Genomic DNA, 18775 nt, shown 5'->3' on the forward strand with positions numbered 1-18775 from the left:
TCTTCGTATCGATAGTTGTTTGTAAATACCATTTATATATATATAAAGACGTAAAATTGGTCGAAAGTTGCTATATTTACACAAATAAACAAACGCAGCTTTTTTAAAGTTGTGCATTATTCTTACTTAAATTTATAAATACGGAACTTAATGTGTTTTCCTTGATGTTCTTAAATTATCAAGTAACGATATTACAAAATTTAATGCTTAAAAATGGTCTAAGAGCATATAATGTAAGCGTTTATAAAAAAAGACAAAGACAATTATTGATGTCTTTAAAATACGGATTGATCTTTTTGGGTTTAGATGTCATTTAAAGCAAACCAAATTTGATTTCATCAGTCACGCTATATATTTCGGAATAGTACTTTTATCTTAGGAAATGTGTCAACACTCATCAAAGAAACGAGGCTTATAACTTTGTGCGCCAGACGCTCGTTATAGGTGCTAGATTCTTATCAATAAGAAAACTGAGAGCATCAAAACATCTTTTTAGTTGATGATCTGAACTCTTAAAGATATTTAGTTCCCATCCCACTAAGGTTAATCAACCGCTGACTGATTGAGTAAAACATAATCCGGATAACCTTGCCTCAATCTTGGACAATGTTTTCATACATTACTCAGTCTGTTGAGAGAAATAAATTTCTGTGTGTTTTCTGTGTTAATCCTAAAATAGTGTTTAACGTAAATCAACCCAACCGGAGCTATCCTTTCCTTTATAATTTGATTTATAAACTAATGAAATAAAATTGAGAATGGAAATGGGGAATGTGTAAAAGAGACAACAATCGTGCTTAAGATGATATACAGCCGAAGACCACCAATGGGTCTTCAATACAGCGAGAAAACCCGCACCCGGATGAAGATGGCTACAAATAAAAAAATGTACTAGCTCAGCGATAATGGACGTTATTTTTAACTCCGAAATATATAAAAGAAACAAAAAATTAAAAATCATACAAGACTAACAAAGGTCAGAGGCTCCTGACTTGGGACATGCTCAAATATGCGGCGGGGTTAAACATGTTTTTGAGACCTTAACCCTCCCCTATACTTCACTGAACATAAAACTCAGTTTAAAAGAAGTTCGAGTATGATGTGAGAAAAGGTAACAAAAGAAACTAAACAAAATGACAATGATACAAAGACAGTATGTATATATGCAAAACTATAAACAATACAAAACATCGATTATTTGATTCTACAAGCCGATAATGACAATAAAATTATTGGTTATCAATCAGATTCATTGCTATCGATATAATCGATATCATAATAAGTGTCCTCGCTGTATTCATCAGAAGGTACTGTATTATATACATTGAATGAAGTTTGTTCATCAAACCATTCCCCAGATTGTTCCATTTTAACTGTAGACATTCTGTCATAGTCTTTATTGAGTGCACGATCCTTAGGGAAATGATTTATTGCATGATAACCGTCCAGGATCATCTTGTCTTCATTGGAAACCATGACATGATATTTACTCGTTGAATATTCATTGATTTCACGGTGTTGTGTATGATCAATATGATTATATCGATCCTCGTTATCGATACAATCGATTGGTTCAGAGTACGCAATATCGGTCATTTCATATCCACTAGAAATCTCATGTTCGGTTGTGGTAGTTGTAGTTGGGAAATCACCCGATGACTCATAATAGGATATTTGCCTTGGCAAGTTATTTAGTCCATTCATATTCTGTGCTTTCGTATGAAACCATCTAAAATGATACAGGGTACAACTGTTCATGAAATTTTATTTGTGTTTAAAATAATTCAAATGTATATAATGATGAATTGTAATAAACTCGATATCCAATGATATAGTTACATATGAATGACGTTTTATTTGAATGCCAACTATTCAATCTTAGAGTTTAAACTAGTCAAACTATTGAAATGGTTACCTGTAAGTGAACCAACCAGTTACTGCAGCAACAACAACAACTAAACAAGGTACTGAAACAACTACAGCTAATACACCTACAATATATGACATTTTCATATATAAAACAGCTATGGTATTTTAAAAAAACTAGGATATGTTTAAAAACTAATACAGCATTTCGAATGTCGAAAATATTAAAAAGTAACTGACCGACTACATATTGATCCCCTGAAAGACTGTATCGCATGGGTCTATCATATCACATCATGACATTGTTGTAAAGAGTTGTCAATATACGTCCAAATACTTACCGAGATTTGCCAATTTAACCGTGCTTTATGTTCATGTGCAAGTCAGGAGGGTTATCTGTGATTGTTAGATATGCAAGACGATATCGATATTTGACAACCAACTTTTTTCAGAGTAGTTCTGTTACCCATGTTTTTCTGCTGTTTTTTGTTTATTCTTTGTCCATTGTTTGTTATAATTCGAAGTATGTGTATAATTGTTTCCCTTGGTATCTTCTTGTTTTAGTACTGTGGTCTTAGAACTTGACAAAAAACCTTACTAAACAAAAAAAAAACAAGTAAAACTGTGAGCTAATGCTCACTGATGATACCCCCGCCGCAAGTGGATAACTTAAAAGTGTAAAAATGTGTAATCGTTCGGTAAACCCGAAGTTGATGCCTGATGAATCTGAAAACGCATCACACGGTATAGTCCTGGTATCTATGATGAGTTTATTTATATAAAACCCTGAAACCAAATTTCAGAAATTCTTGTCAAGTAGTTCTTAATTGAGAAAAATGTGACGAAAATATTCATGGGACGGACGGACTGACGGATGGACAGACATAGGTAAAACAGTATACCCCCCTTTTTTAAAGCGGGGGTATAAAAACTACAATTTTTTTTTCTGCAACTGCATGACAACTGTATTCTTTTAAGCCGTACTTTAAGAAAATAACACAAATATTGTCGACTTCACACCATGTATTTGTCATTTTCATTCTATTCTAGTCGTTTTAAGCTGATTGGTCAGTATGTTGCTCTATCATTTAATGACTGTCCAGTTTGTTCATTTTTATTCTTCGTAAGTATTCTGTAATAGGGATTCGTTCTTCTTGCACATTTTCTGTTGTTTTGTCATTGAGTCAAATAAGGAAATACATTTGATTAAAATTTGTTTATGTCGTGAGGAGCATAAATAATTATACGTAGTTTATAGCTTGGGGACTAAATTGTTTGATTATCTTCTATATATGCATACCATCTGATACAGGTATGTGTGGTGATCCATCTTTACCTCTAGAAGGAGTAGCAAAGCTATTTGTTCCGTTTTGTGTAGTACCTGGTAGCTGAGGCGAAATATTAAAATAGTACAATGCAGGTAACAGTTGGTCACATGATCTAAGTAAAATGTCTAGATATCCATCTGATTTTACTCGTGCAGCAAGACAGTAGTTTTCAGTTCCGGGTATAAAGTCTATAAAAGTCTGACATGTATTATCATAAAATACAGAGTATATCAACCCACCATTTTTATTTAAAATGCCCTGTACCAAGTCGGGGAAATGACCATTGTTATATTATAGTTCGTTTCTGTATGTGTTACATTTTAATGTTGTGTTCCTGTTGTGTCGTAGCTCTCTTAAATTTGATGCGTTTCCCTCAGTTTTAGTTTATAATCCAGATTTGTTTTTTCTCTATCAATTTATCAATTTCGAACAGCGGTATACTACTGTTGCCTTTATTTATACTAACAAATACGAATTTTACATTTTTCTATAATATTTTTAATAAAAAAAAAATAGGAGATGTGGTAAGATTGCCAATGAGAAAACTATCCACCTGTTCAAATGAAGTGGATGTAAGCAAATGTAGGCAAACGGACAGCCTTCAACAATGAGAAAACCTTATACCGTAAGTCCGGCTATCAAAGGTCCCGACATTAAATACATAAAGATATGACTCCTTCAGATGTAGTTTACTTACCTTTGGATAAATAGTACTGGACTTTTCTAATTTGCGCTAACCAGTATGATCCAGGTTGTTGTGTTCCTTTCGACGAACTAGCTATATGGTATGGGGATGTAATTTCACCATTGAAAGTTTGGCAGAGTTGTGAGGCACCATTCCATGTAGTTTTTACAAGAGATATTATAAAAGTGCCCTGTGTTTAAAAAATAGCTTCACTTATGAAATTGCAATACAAACACACAGGCACGTACGCTCAAAATATAATGGAATTTGATGCGACTGTCACACAAGTGAGAGGTTTAGCTAGCTATAAAACCAGATTCAATCCACCATTTTCTACATTTGAAAATGCCTGTACCAAGTCAGGAATATGACAGTTCTTGTCCATTCGTTTTTGATACGTTTTGTTATTTGATTTTGCCATGTGATTATGGACTTTCCTAATTGATTTTCATCTGAGTTCAGTATTTTTGTGATTTAACTCTTTTCAAATACATATACATGGATAATACAATAACATTTCAATTGGGTACTTGCTGCACCCGTAGTACTGCAGAGGCTCCTGACTTGGGACATGCAGAAAAATGCAGCGGGTTAAACATGTTTATTGATATCTCAACCCTCCCCTATACCTTTAACCAATGCAGAACAAAGAAACAGACATTAATTAACAGTAAAATTCATTTTAAAAGAAGTCCCGAGTCCGATGTCAGAATATGAAACAAAAGAAACTAAGTAAAATGACAATGATACATAAATTAACAAAATATTGCTTGCAATTGCTGACATGCCAGCTCCCCACCTCAATTAAACTGATTGAAAGGTTATGTATTCAAAACCAAGCACAATTTCTCCCGTTATGGATTTTGTATCATACCATCATAGAATATATGAACATATAAACCCGTCTCATGCAATCAACTGGTTTTATAATAAATGTGTTTATTTCCGATGCAAAGACCGTATGATAAATCAATATTAATACCAAAAAATACCACCTTTAATGACCTGACAACAGTATCGTAGCTATGACCCTTCTTTAATTTAAGCACGACTGTAGTGAAACGTAAACATGATCACAAGAAACCTTTAGACTTTTAATAAAGTTGTTATTTTCAATACGATTTTGAAATATTTATATGCTGTAATGATATCCAACTAAGCTAAGAATTACCGTTTTGTAACAATGAGGATTAAGATATGTACCACATGGAGCGGGTTCGAAATAAACAGAAGGATTTGAAGTGCTGCCAACTGTCATCACAAGACAGTCTCCGATACCACTGTTGATAGAACGTGTAACAGGACCTAAATGATAAAAACATATGTTTATATCTGTATCTCAGTAGCACTCACAATAAAGTAACTTTTTCGAAATCCGCAACCGTAAGTTTGCATCAATTAAGCTCTGGGCCCAGTTTCACGAAGCTGTCTTAGGATGGTCTTACGACATATCTAAGTCCTAAGTGGGTTTCACAAAGTGGTCCTAAATTAGGACATCTCTTAAAGTTGGTCACAAAGTAAGGACAACACGAGAGGGGTCTTATGATGGTCTTAGGATAATCATACGTTCATTTATATAAATTACAGTCTTTTTTATATTGATTTTGCAATTTATCTTATTAGTATCTAATTATCTATTATCCTTTTCCTTTTTTTTTAATATTATTTAAGTTCAATACATTTACATAAATGTACTTACTCCTTGAATACAAAGCGAATTGATATACACCAGCTTGATCGGGAGCACAAAAAGCATTTTCGTCACCATTACAGAAACCTTTGGTAGCTGCACCAGTGACATCAGAACTTGTCAATGATATTGTACTTAAACAAACACATTTACTTTGCTACAACATTCACAACTCAATTTGTATAAAATATTATTAAGTCTTAGATGTATGATTTTTTTTATTAGTTGTTAGTGGCTTTGAACTAGCTATATGTAGCTGTCAGTAACTGCGAGTACCCTCAGTTCTGTACTTAGTGCTTTTTGTTGTTGTGATATACAAGTACCCGTCCACTTGTATTTGTATTTTTATCCAGCTGATGAGTTAAGCCTTTTTCAATTGATTTTTATAGTTTGTTCTTATGTTGTACTGTTACACCACTGTCCCAGTTTAGGGGAGGGTTCGGATCCCGCTTACATGTTTAACCTCACCACATTCTCTATGTATGTGCCTGTCCCAAGTCAAGAGCCTGTCATTCGGTGGTTGTCTTTTGTTTATTATATGTTACATATTTATTTTTTGTTAATTTTTTGTGTATAAATTAGGCCGTTAGTTTTCTCGTTTGAATTGTTTTGCATTGTCATTTCGGAGCTATTTATAACTGACTATACTGTTTGGTCTTTGCTCATTGTAGAAGGCCGTACGGTGACCTAATAATTGTTAATTTCTGTGTCATTTTGGTCTCTTGTGGAGAGTTATATCATTGGCAATCATACCACATCTTCATTGTTATATGTACTGTAATAAAGACTGATGATAGTTGTACAAGGAGACTAAAAGTTTCCTGGTTTTATTCTTAGTATATATTTGAGGCACTTTATCACTTTTCCTATGTTAAAGAAATTTTTTATAAAGACATCAGAAGGCAGGCAGAGAGTGGCTGAATATAAGAGCCTAATAAATTTTAAAATAATAATTAAAGCGAAATCATACTTTATACGGGTCCTACTTTTTGAATTTCATAACATTTTCATTATCGGAGGATGGTAGGATTATAGAGTACATGTATTTGTCCTGGCAACAAACACCCCTTGTTATTTTGAGAGAAGTGTTCGTCTGTGTTGGATGAATAAATACAACGCCACGTCCGATCGCATTGGGGTCATTGAAACCCGTGGTACGAGATTTGTAGAAATTGGGATAAACTTTCACGGAAGTCAAATGAATTTACTTTTCAAAAGTAGTATTTCTAATATTATGCTGAAATTGACCGAAACTACATTTTGTCGATCCGTGCCGAACTTGGAAGACAAATAATTCGTTACCACTTACCTGCAGACCAATATCTGACGATGCAGGACATGCATTTACACACTCTAACAGTTGTGTACTGGCATTTATAGCTACTTCTTTAAGGATTTTTGACGGATTAATAACAAAACAACCTATAAAAATGTTTGTAATTAAAAACATCCTAATTCAAAGCATTTATAAACAAGTACGTACCATTCAACTTAAAAAATTTAAATTTCATACCAATCAACACCTCTAGAGAATTTCAAGATCACCCCAGTTTTTGGTCGGATTCGTGTTGCTTAGTCTTTATTTTTCTGTGTTGTATTTTGTGTACATTTCGTTTTCTTTTATAGCCATGGCGTTGTTACTTTATCTTTTATCTATGAGCTTGAATTCCCTCTTGTATCTTTCCCCTCTTTTCTCGAGATTAAGAATAATGATGTGATAGAATAATGATGTGATAGAATAATGATGTGATAGAATAATGATGTGATAGAATAATTTTACTATGCAAATTACTGATTATAAAATTGCTAAACCCGATATTCATGAAATTTCTTCATGCAGTGCAAAATATTTTTATAAAAAAGTAAACATTTCCTTAAGTCCACATTGGTTATGTCTTCCTTACCTAAATATTCCATCCACGGCTGGTATGCAGCATTTGCGTCTATCCACCCGTATGTTGATCCTGGAACAACACTATTGTTTGTTTCCAGTGTTAATTGAATATCAGATATATCATCATTGATTCCGTTCCCAATAAGACGATGACTGGACCTTGCCTTCTCCCAACTGTAGAGAGTACTCGTTAATTGGGCATCATATCCTACAGTTACATGAAGAAAACATACTATAGGAATACGGCAACGAGATATAAAAAGATCAGACTCACAAATAATCGAGTTAGAATTTACGTCAATTTAAATGTGAACACTGAAAACCACTTAACTATAAATTTAAGGAACAGTGAGTCCAGAGAGGAGCATATCTATCTATTTTTCTTATTTAGAAACGTACATACGTACAAAAATGGCTACAGAAGAATAAGGTTTATGACCCCTTCTGTAGCCATTTTCGTAGGTTTATGACCCCTTCTGTAGCCATTTTTGTACGAACTTTTCAAACTTCAATTGTATCAAAACTACAGATATACTGAATAATAGAGATAGGCCATTTTGCACATATTCCAAGGGGAAACTTGATGCAAAGCATTATGTTTTACTGTTGCGTTGCATTAAATAGAAAAAGAGGACTTTATGGCAAATAAATCAAGATTTTTATAGAAAATCCACATCCTTTATCCTTGTACTCTCATATTTGGCAATTTGATAACTGATAGATATAGGATTATTGCATGCAGTGCTAGCATTGATTTTATTAAAACAAGTTTATATATGTAGTTATTGGTTAAACAAATATAAATATGGACAAAATCAAGTACACCTTTTAGGGTACGCTCGACTTAAGTGACTCAGCACGAGGTGTTTTGGAATTTACAGGTTGTTTAGAACTTTTTGTGAAAAAAAAACACTAGCACATCATAGAAAATCAAGTGAGTGATTTATGTTTCAAATTTTATAACAAAAATCACTGTATTAAAGCTGTCGATTTTCCATAAAAAATCTTGATTTATTTGCCACAAAGTCCTTTTTTTCTATTTATGCAATGAATCAGTAAAAACAATGCTTTGCATCAAGTTTCCCCTTGGAATATGTACAAAATGGCCTATCTCTATTATTCATTATATCTGTAGTTTTGATACAATTGAAGTTTGAAAAGTTCGTACAACAATAGCTACATAAGGGGTCCTAAACCTTAATTTCAACACGACTTTTGTTAATTTCAGAATAAGGAATATATCTGTGATATATTTAATAATATTTTGTTAAAGGAATCTTAAGGATAGCACTGATGTGTATTTTCTGATGATTTTTTTAATGATTTTGGAGAGTGGTTCCCATAAAAGTATTATTTTGTTTACTAGATGTCAAGGACAGATTTACATATGTTCTCATACCTATCTTAGAGTTGTTTCGAATATCACATTTTCTCCTTTACCACTGCATATACTTCAATGAATCTCTCAGTTTATCTAAAGGATATTACGACATTGGCACGGTTTTTTTTAATGATTTAAGGGATCCCCAGCATAGCATACACGATATCAACTTGTTTATGCCTATGCAAACGAGACCGAGAAGGTGTGTCTGAAAAACCTACGTGTCTGTCCCAAGTCAGGAGCCTGTAATTCAGTGGTTGTCGTTTGTTTATGTGTTACATATTTGTTTTTCGTTCTTTTTTTTTACATGAATAAGGCCGTTAGTTTTCTCGTTTGAATTGTTTTACATTATCTTATTGGGCCTTTTATAGCTCACTATGCGGTATGGGCTTTGCTCATTGTTGAAGGCCGTACGGTGACCTATAGTTGTTCATGTCTGTGTCATTTTGGTCTTTTATGGATAGTTGTCTCATTGGCAATCATACCATCTCTTCTTTTTTATACTTTAAGAACTTATAGTAAATTGTTTTCTGAAGTTAGTTCTATTTAAACTTTTGATAAATGTATTATTTTGTTAATAGTGAACAAAAAGGTAAAACATGCTACACAGTGGAACAAGTTATCAAGGTATGCGTGCGTTTCTTATTAACAACATATTTGTTGAATTTGGAGATACACTTTTTCAACAATTGTCGGCATTCCTATGGGAATGAATTATGTGCCACTCCATGCCGACCTCTTCTTATTTCATATGAATCAGACTTTCTTCAGACCCTTGTCAAAAGAAAAAGATAGAAGAAGGCAGGTCATTTCATTTCACTTTCAGATATATTGATGATGTTCTTTCCATTGACAATTCAAAATTTCTTTTTGGATTCCATTGATATGTCCCCAAGAACTTGAAATTAAAGAAGCAACAGACACGGCTTTGTCCGCCTCAAGTGTATACCTTTACCTCGAATTAGACATACAGGATCATCACAGTTTCAGAATCTATGAGAAACGAGACGCTTTTAATTTTGAAATTATCAATTTCCCGCACCTTAGTAGCAATATACCAACTTCACCTGCATATGGGATATTCATTTCCCAACTTATTCGGTATTCAAGAGCTTGCAGCTCTTACTCAGACTTTATAAAACGTCACCAGTCGATGCCTGAGCAGAAAGTTAATTAACCAGGGGTATGCCAAAGAGCTTCTCGCCTTTAAAAAAATCGAAAGGTACCAAGACCTTGTTGATAAATATTCCGTATCAACTTAACAAATAATACACGATGGTCTTGAAGTATATATTCTGGGTACTGACGTTGTTTATTATCCTAAAAACGTGTTATACTACTCTTTTATTTGTCTTTATAGCATTACTTTTACTGCTTAATCTGTTTTTATGGATATCTATTTGACGGTACCTGTACATCCCGTCATTGTGTTATTGTTCTATGATAATTCTTGTATTCTAGTCTTTCATCTTTTGCTAATGTGCTGTCTATATGCTTTTTGTTGTTGTTCCTTTGATACATATGACGTGGCTCTGTACTTATACATCCCCTTATTGTGCTATTGTAAAATGTTTTAGTATTCCTGTCATTTATTTTTGGTAATGTGATTTGTCTATTATATAGCTTTTTATGTTTCTTTGATACATATATATCGCGACTCTGTACTTATACATCCCGTCATTGTGTTATTGTACTATGATAAATTTGTGCATTCGGAACTTCCTGTCCTCAATTTTGCTCTAAATGATTGGTCTATGTCAGTGTGTGCTTCTTTGTTACATATTTGTTTGCTTTTATAGTGATTAAGATTATAACACAATATTGACTGCTGTACCCTTATGTTTGACATATTTACCTTTTATTTCTGTTTGTTTTGTTCACACATCGTTGTCAATATAATGGAATTCGATGCGACTGTCATACAAGTAAGAGGTTAAGCTTGCTTTAAAACTGCCTTTTTCTACATAAAAAATGCCTGTACCAAGAATTGACAGTTATCGTCCATTCGTTTGATGTGTTTGAGCTTTTGATTTTTCAATTTTAATTAGGGACCCTCCTTTTTGTATTATCCTCAGATCAGTATTTTTGTGATTTTACTTTTTTTGTGAGGTAACACACCTTCTAACAGTTGTGTCAGACAGTTATTTCTACTTTTGTATCATTTTGAGTATGCAGAAGGTGTTAAATGTATATGTTTCATTTATATTTAGTTTTTTGAGCGGGTTACACGCATATCGTCTCTATAGAGTAGGTAGACAATTGTCAACTTTCATTTTTTCATCCTTTACCATAGATAATTTAGCTGATCTATAAAAATAACATCTTCATATAAGTAGATATGGATATTTTAACACCCTGAAGTACCCAAGTACACCATGAGGCGTAGCCGAAGGGTGTACAGGGTACTGAAGGGTGTTCAAATATCCATATCTACGTAGATAACGAATTTATCCCCGGTCTTAGTCCGAATCGGGCGAGTTTTATGGAACTTCGGGTACAAAGTGTAACGTGAAAACAACATTTTCTCTAATGTTTATGCTATTTTCACATTTCCTGACCGGTGTGAGAAAAATATTTCTCCTCACTAGTGAAAAATCTGTTCTCGGCAAATGATTAGTCGAAATTTGATTATGACGTCAAAATGTTTTCTACGGGTGTAGGTAGTACCCTACAGGTAGTAAAATACAAGACGTTTTTAATACGGAGACAGAGAAACAGGATTTAGTCAAATTTGGCGCTCAATGTTGTGAAGGTTACGTCATAGATGGTGTGACGTCAACGTTGGTCATTTGCATAGCTAGGTCAGTAGTCCTTTTCCTTGAAAATGTGGCAGTCAAGTGATGCACTTAATTGAATGAGTGTAAATAATTGGCATAATAGGACAAAATCGTTAATGAATTAAATATTTAATTACAAACATCATGGATAATCTACAGAATTCAATATTTCACAAGGAGCAATCATCAAACTAAGGAAAACTTGCGTCAAGTTCCCCGGGATAATGGTTAGCAACGTCCGGGGATATTGGCGATTTGGGTCACGATATCTCAGTAGCATGAGTTCGAATCCCGGCTAGGGAAGAAAAAAAATTGTGAAAGCTTTACAGATCTTACATTGTTGGGTTGATGTTTAGACGAGTTGTGTGTATATAATACACAAGTCTAAATTGAAAACTACGTTCTGATTGCGTTGGATAAAAACCGCAATTTTTATACGTGTACATGTAAAACAAATTTCGTTGTAGAAGGGTCTAAATACAACACAAACAACGTTTTCCAAAAGACCAAAAAAGTGAAAAAGTATATTTTAAAAAAACGCATTTGACTAACATATATATATAAGTAGAAGATTAAAACGTGAATGTTACCAGGATGTAATAGTTCAGAAGCTTATATACTACATCACAATAAATAGATAAATGTTGAGGATTTATATAGCATACATATTGTAACTATTCAAGTAATTAACTTTTAGTTTCGATGATCAAAGGAAATAATTATATGTAATTGAAAATTGTCAAAATGTGGAGATATTAGGAAGCAAGAATATACCTAAGTTGCTCGAACTCTGATATGAAATTAAACTGAATGTTCGACATAGATGCATTCGACTACGTTATAAGATTAACTACGTACATAGTGTGATATTTCATACAGGATGATTGCATTTACTTGGACTGCTTAATTCGTTGAAATGTGATACATATTAAAATTAAAACTTACTTTTACTATTTACAAAACATAAAAATCCAAAGAATATAAACATTAAACATTGAAATAGATTGTACTCCATATTGATATGTCAGGGATTAACTTGTTACATATTGTTTACATCCTTCTACAGTCAGAAAAGGGGAGATTAAACATTAATCCATTATCTAGCGTAAAATGACCGTCACTTAATGATACATTCCTAATGTCGATGTCATGATTTTTTTTACTTATATGAAAAGTACAAGGCACACACATAAGAGGCTGAAAGCTTGGTTGAGATATTCTTAAATGAAAAAAATATATAGATACTTTTACTTCGCAAATAAAGGCATTGACAGTAGTATACCGCTGTTCGAAAGTCATAAATCAATTGAAAGTAAATCCGAGTAACAAACTAAAACCGAGGGAAAAACATCAACTATAAGAGGAAAACAACGAAACAACAGAAACACTCAAGTGCAACAACAAAAACCAAACAACAATTGTAACACACACAGAGAAACAAACTATACGATAACAACTGCCATATTCCTATCTTTGAACAGGACAATTAAAGAAAAAGAAAATGTTTAATCTCAATAAATGAAATGCTTACTATTATTTATCAATTATTTTTCTATAATTTCTAGATATAATATACATGCATACGATTATATTGTTAAACAGAAATGTGTTGAATACAACTTTAATGACATGAGTAGTCAGTACTAGTTTCGAGAATATCGATTATAAAAGTTTCAATGTATTATTTGCCAATCAAAATCACTGTGTCTAAACCACACCGGCAAAATTTGCTCGGACTCGATGGTATCTAACATCCGGCACAATGACGGAACACCAATAAACAAAAGAAAGGTAGGTTTCTCCTTATTTTTTTTAATTTTTTTATGATATCGAAGAATATATATACATATACAACTATTTTCTATTGTGAGATGCAATATTTTCTACAACCGTTCTATATTCACGGAAAAATAAGTCAAAATGCATGTCAAAATGACGAATTGAGTGAACCTTGTCTCGAAATTGTTTAATTTCTCGTTAAATTGTTCACATTGTACGGAAAGAAAGGTACGGGAAGATAGATATTGACACGGAGATTGCAAATTTAGTTATTATGAGCATCTCAATAATTGTATTTCTGTGTATGGAACGAAAGAAAAGGGTCATGTCAAATTAAAATAAACCGGTTTCGTCAATGTTGTTACTACACAATCACCCGGTTTCGTCTATATATACCACCCGGTTTTTTGGGTTTTTTTTTAACAAACAATTTATGAAAAGAAACTTTGGCACGGATCTGAACATTGTCTTTTGAGAATTTAAATATATATTTATTGTAAAGTAAACTTGGCGTGTTAAAATCTATTTTAAACGGGCACTTTTGGACATAGTAAATTATGATAATACACATTTTTCTAATGAAAGACGCATCCCTTATTTCACTTAACTTCAAACTAATTTTAAATGGAATATGAATACTGAATAGCAAACACTGGTATCTAATTATTTTGTAACATTATTATATTTTCTTTGTTTATAATAGTAGTATGTAAAGATGAAAAATAAAAGGATGTGTTTTGATTGTGCCATAATTTTAATTTACTATACTATATTATATACACTTACTTTACAATATTTACTATCAATTATTAATACATTTATGCATTCAATCATTGACGAACAGTCCCAAACCGACTATAGTCTATACTGTTCTGCACAAATTAATCATGCATGCAGTCCTGCCAGATTTTCTGGTACTACAAATGTATATATACTGTGTTACTTGCGCATTAAAGCGAGTTTTCACACTTAAGCATCCATAACATAGCAGTGAGATTTGTAACTTTCTCCCCGTTTCTGGTAGGCACATTTATTTTCATAGGCATGTTTTTCACATTATTTTTACAGTTCAAATTCATTTTTCGTACATTTCAAATTCAATTGAAACTTCAAGATAACTTTCAAAAACAATATCTGACAGTTTTGTATTTTCAATGTGAATAAAAGTTGGTTTGCAAAACATGACCGTCATTTATATCTAGGTCTTATTAAGAAGAAGTGACGGTAACCACTTATCCCATAAACATTGACAATGAGACAACTTTCTTTTAGACACAAAAATTATGTTGAATTAATTAAGTTTAGGTCAGTGTATGCCTTAAACAATGAGAAAAACACACAAACTGCATGAAAGCAAGCTATAACAGGGCCCTAAATTATAAATGTAAAACAATTCAAACAAGAAAACTACCTGCCTATTTTATGTTCAAAACGCATATGGTATAAAGCAACCAAAGACAACCATGGAAGCGTGTGATTCGGGAATGGACTGAGTCAAAGTGTTGTCGCTAACACAAACAGTACAACAAAAGTACAATAATAAAAAATGATGAAAAAACCTTAACTCGTCCGATGACAGAGCCTATATAGTAAATGCGCGATGTGTGCCAAAACTTGTATCATAGTTAAAATTATCCCTTAAATATAATAAATATACATGTATTCGCAGTTTACTATGAAGTCCACTATCACTGAACTAGTATAGATATTTATTAAGGGGCCAGCTAAAGGACGCCACCGGATGCGGGAGTTTCTCGCTTCATCGAAGACCCATTGTGGCCTTCGGCTGTTTTCTGCTCTATGGTCAGGTTGTTGTCGCTTGGAATTTGTATGAACTTTTCATGTTGATAGACATACGCTCGGCGGTATGTAAAAGTTGTTCGAATTACGTCCACTTTGAAATAAACTGAATCCGTCTGTCCGTGTAAATTGTCAAAATATATTGACCAACGTCAGTGTACGATCATCATAACACAACGGCGACAGTACAGACTCGTTTTATTTTTAGTAATGTTAACAAAATAATTATTATTGAATTTTGTTGATGACCTGAGACTATTATACTAATTTGTACATAGCAGTATAGTTACAATAAGGGATAAAAAAAATATTTTAATGCATGGTAGTTGTAATCCTACATTCATTTTCTATGTCGATTATGCATGCTTATACAGTTGTCTTATTATCAACGTTTATCCTTAAGAAGATTTATTTTTAACGATTGTAGAAAAGATTACATACATAGAATGATTAGATTACTTATAAAGGTGTCCATCCTTTTGTGCGAGAAAATCACATATCAATTGTGTGTTTCGATTTTAAGACCGTAAACTTTAATTTCAAGTTTAAACATGTTCAACATATTTTCCCATAACTCATATAGAAAACACATATTTAGAGAGCTTTAATCTCAATATGCTGTTAAAAAAAAATCGGAATGCAAAGTAAATTAAAATATTTGTGTTCTATAAGAGTAGGAATTCAAGTTTTTGCTTATTATTTATTTGAATCTGAGACTCATATAAATAATAAGCCGTTGTCCGGTGAACGAACTTGTTTACAACGACCCACAAAACTCCTTTTGAACACTGAAGTTAAATAATCAATTATAATGTAATGCGATTATGATTTTTTTTATTTGACCAAACCGGGTTATGCATTTTGAAATCTATGACGAAACCGGGTTGTATACAGTGACGAAACCGGCCAGTTCCATTTTGACATGACCCATTTCTTTCGTTCCATACACAGAGGTACAATTATGGAGATGCTCATAATAACTAAATTTGCAATCTCCGTGTCAATATCTATCTTTCCGTACCTTTCTTTCCGTACAATGTGAACAATTTAACGAGAAATTAAACAATTTCGAGGCAAGGTTCACTCAATTCGTCATTTTGACATGCATTTTGACTTATTTCTCCGTTAATATAGAACGGTTGTAGAAAATATTGCATCTCACAATAGAAAATAGTTGTATATGTATATATATTCTTCGATATCATAAAAAAAAATAAAAAAATAAGGAGAAACCTACCTTTCTTTTGTCTATTGGTGTTCCGTCATTGTGCCGGATGTTAGATACCATCGAGTCCGAGCAAATTTTGCCGGTGTGGTTTAGACACAGTGAAAATGTCAACAATGTAGGATATCTCTACAAACGATCATCAAGGAAACAATTGCATGGCGATTGAATGTTTCGTCGTCTTTTCCTTTTCACAAGTCATCCTGCAATTTACAATGTACTAAATATAGTTACATGGGTGCGGTAAAATCACAAACAGATATTGAGCTCCAATTAGACAACAGCAATTTTCCATAAATAGTTGATTAAAAACGCCTTTTAAGGAGATACATGTGATTGCTAAAAATAGCATTTCTGCCAATGGTACCAACATTAAGTACTTTATAATCAAGATTCAAGATTCTTTATTTCTCAAACACCATAAAGTTACAATGGTACAAAGAAGTTCATCAAAAGTTATATACATAACATTAACACACATGACAAGATGAGATGAAAATATAATATAAAATAAAATAAACAGTAGTAGCGAAAAGTGGTGATTAACCAGGAAGACTTGCTTACAAAGTTATAACCCTGATAAATTTGCACAGCTTTTTTAACTTATTTTTAATTTTTAACTGAAATAGTTTTCAAACTTTGGTTTGTTACATCTGTGCAAGAAAAAAGTGTCCAAATATTGTGCTATAAAATTTGCCAAAGAACTACACTGCAAAATATAGTGAAATTCATCACCAATCTCGTTAAATTGCAATATCTAAAGTTACGTTCAATTTTATTCCATCTACCAGTTTCGATGGGTAACTTGTGGATACCCGTTCCAAATCTACAATATGTTATTCTATCTTTATCACTTAAAATATTCAGATATTCCTCAAATTCAAAATTTTGTTTAAAGAATTTGTAGGCTGAATCTTTTGATGAACAGTCAATATCAGCTCTCCAATTTTGTTGAAACTGATCAAATAACTTTTGTTTTAAACTAATACCCAACCATTTAGAATTGAAATTTCCTTGTGACAACCATATATTACTATATCCACATTTATCTAATGTATCTTTAATGTATTTCAACCAATATGACCTAAATTGGTTGTCAGAATTCTTCAACAAAATGTTTCTGTATAATATTTTACCAATCCTGTTATCATCCCCATTTACCATTATTGACCAAAAATTAACCATTCACAGCTGTATATATGAAGATCTTTGATAAATACCAAGTTCACCATACATCATAAAATTAGGTGTCGACTTCTTCGGGTTTAATAAAAGTTTAAAAAATTTAAAGTGCTCTCTTTCTATAATATCAGTATTGCTGAAACCCCAAATCTCACACCCATATAGGAGAATTTTTCACAATTTTATCAAATAGATCATATTGTGATTGCACTGACAAGTTGTGTAACCTCCCTTTTTTCAATACTTTATACATTTTGCTTTATTTGCTTTTCTAACTAAAATTTTCTTAGCACTCATAAATCTGCACAGTCACTCTGCTCATCTAGGATTGTGATTGGATTATCGCCCTTTCCTTTGCTTCCTTTTGCTTATGTCAATCTGCTCATTCGCTGTAATGCCATTTTAAAGAAGTTTGATAATTCTTCTCTTGTCTTGGACGAAGTTAGTATCATGTTTAATTATTTGAGGCACATGCGACAGACGTATTTCAGATAGAGTGAGCCAATGGCTTCCTCTCTTGCTAATCAAAATACTAATGAATAGAAGTCTAGAACTTGAATTGGTTATGTATGAGATTCATTCCTTTATGCATTTAAATACATTTTTGTTAAACTAATTTTGTAGTTCACAGAAAATAATTGTCCGTGGACACATTTATCTACCTCCGATGTTTGTTGTCTAAATGTAGTCCCCTTTTAATTCAGAGGTGTCTTTTTAACGATATGTTTGATTTTTGTATTATTTGTTTGTATTTAACACTTATAGAGTAATTTGGTCGGTAAATAAAGTTGTGATTTCCTCTTCTCTGACTTCATTCTTATGATTGTCCTTATATTTAGTGTTACAAGGAGCGAATGAACTCATGGACTTTTCTGAATAATTTATATTTTAAGGGGAAAGCGGAAATGTTTGTTCACACCAAATCGTATTGCAAAAAGCAGCCAGTAAGAATATTTTTAATCGCATTATGTTATAATAGACACATAAGGGGGGGAATGTTATCGGCCAAATTTCCTTATATTGAAAGCGCAACCTTTTTGTTAAGATGGAGGACTAACATTACTTCAATACCTTTCGATAATTGTCTTTTCTATAGTCTTTGCTAGTTATACTTGCTAGAATGTTTACTGCTTAATTGAAGTGACTGAAAGAAATGGAACTGCCAGGG

The 18775-nt window shown here is 32.6% G+C and overlaps 1 protein-coding gene across 1 annotated transcript; it reads right to left on the minus strand.

Annotated features, from left to right (window-relative positions):
* Positions 1-1143: 1143 nt before the first annotated feature.
* Positions 1144-12669, minus strand: LOC143064814 (uncharacterized). The gene is made up of 9 exons (XM_076237934.1): positions 12567-12669; positions 7474-7671; positions 6879-6991; positions 5579-5726; positions 5051-5184; positions 3892-4069; positions 3167-3382; positions 1916-1991; positions 1144-1729 (listed from the first exon to the last, which is right to left on the minus strand). Exons 1-9 carry the CDS (start codon positions 12634-12636, stop codon positions 1240-1242), a joined length of 1623 nt encoding a protein of 540 aa, XP_076094049.1. The 5' UTR covers positions 12637-12669; the 3' UTR covers positions 1144-1239.
* Between the last annotated feature and the right edge of the window lie 6106 nt (positions 12670-18775).

Source organism: Mytilus galloprovincialis, chromosome 2, assembly GCF_965363235.1.
Source record: "Mytilus galloprovincialis chromosome 2, xbMytGall1.hap1.1, whole genome shotgun sequence".
Lineage (NCBI taxonomy): Eukaryota > Metazoa > Mollusca > Bivalvia > Mytilida > Mytilidae > Mytilus > Mytilus galloprovincialis.

Excerpts from the sequence above, each read along its gene's own strand:
- LOC143064814 (XM_076237934.1), bottom strand. The coding sequence starts at position 12,636 with ATGGAGTACAATCTATTTCAATGTTTAATGTTTATATTCTTTGGATTT. Across the intron at positions 5,727-6,878 it reads CGTCAGATATTGGTCTGCAG|CAAAGTAAATGTGTTTGTTT; the intron begins GTAAGTGGTAAC and ends TGAATGTTGTAG. Across the intron at positions 1,992-3,166 it reads ACACATACCTGTATCAGATG|GTGTATTAGCTGTAGTTGTT; the intron begins GTATGCATATAT and ends CATATATTGTAG.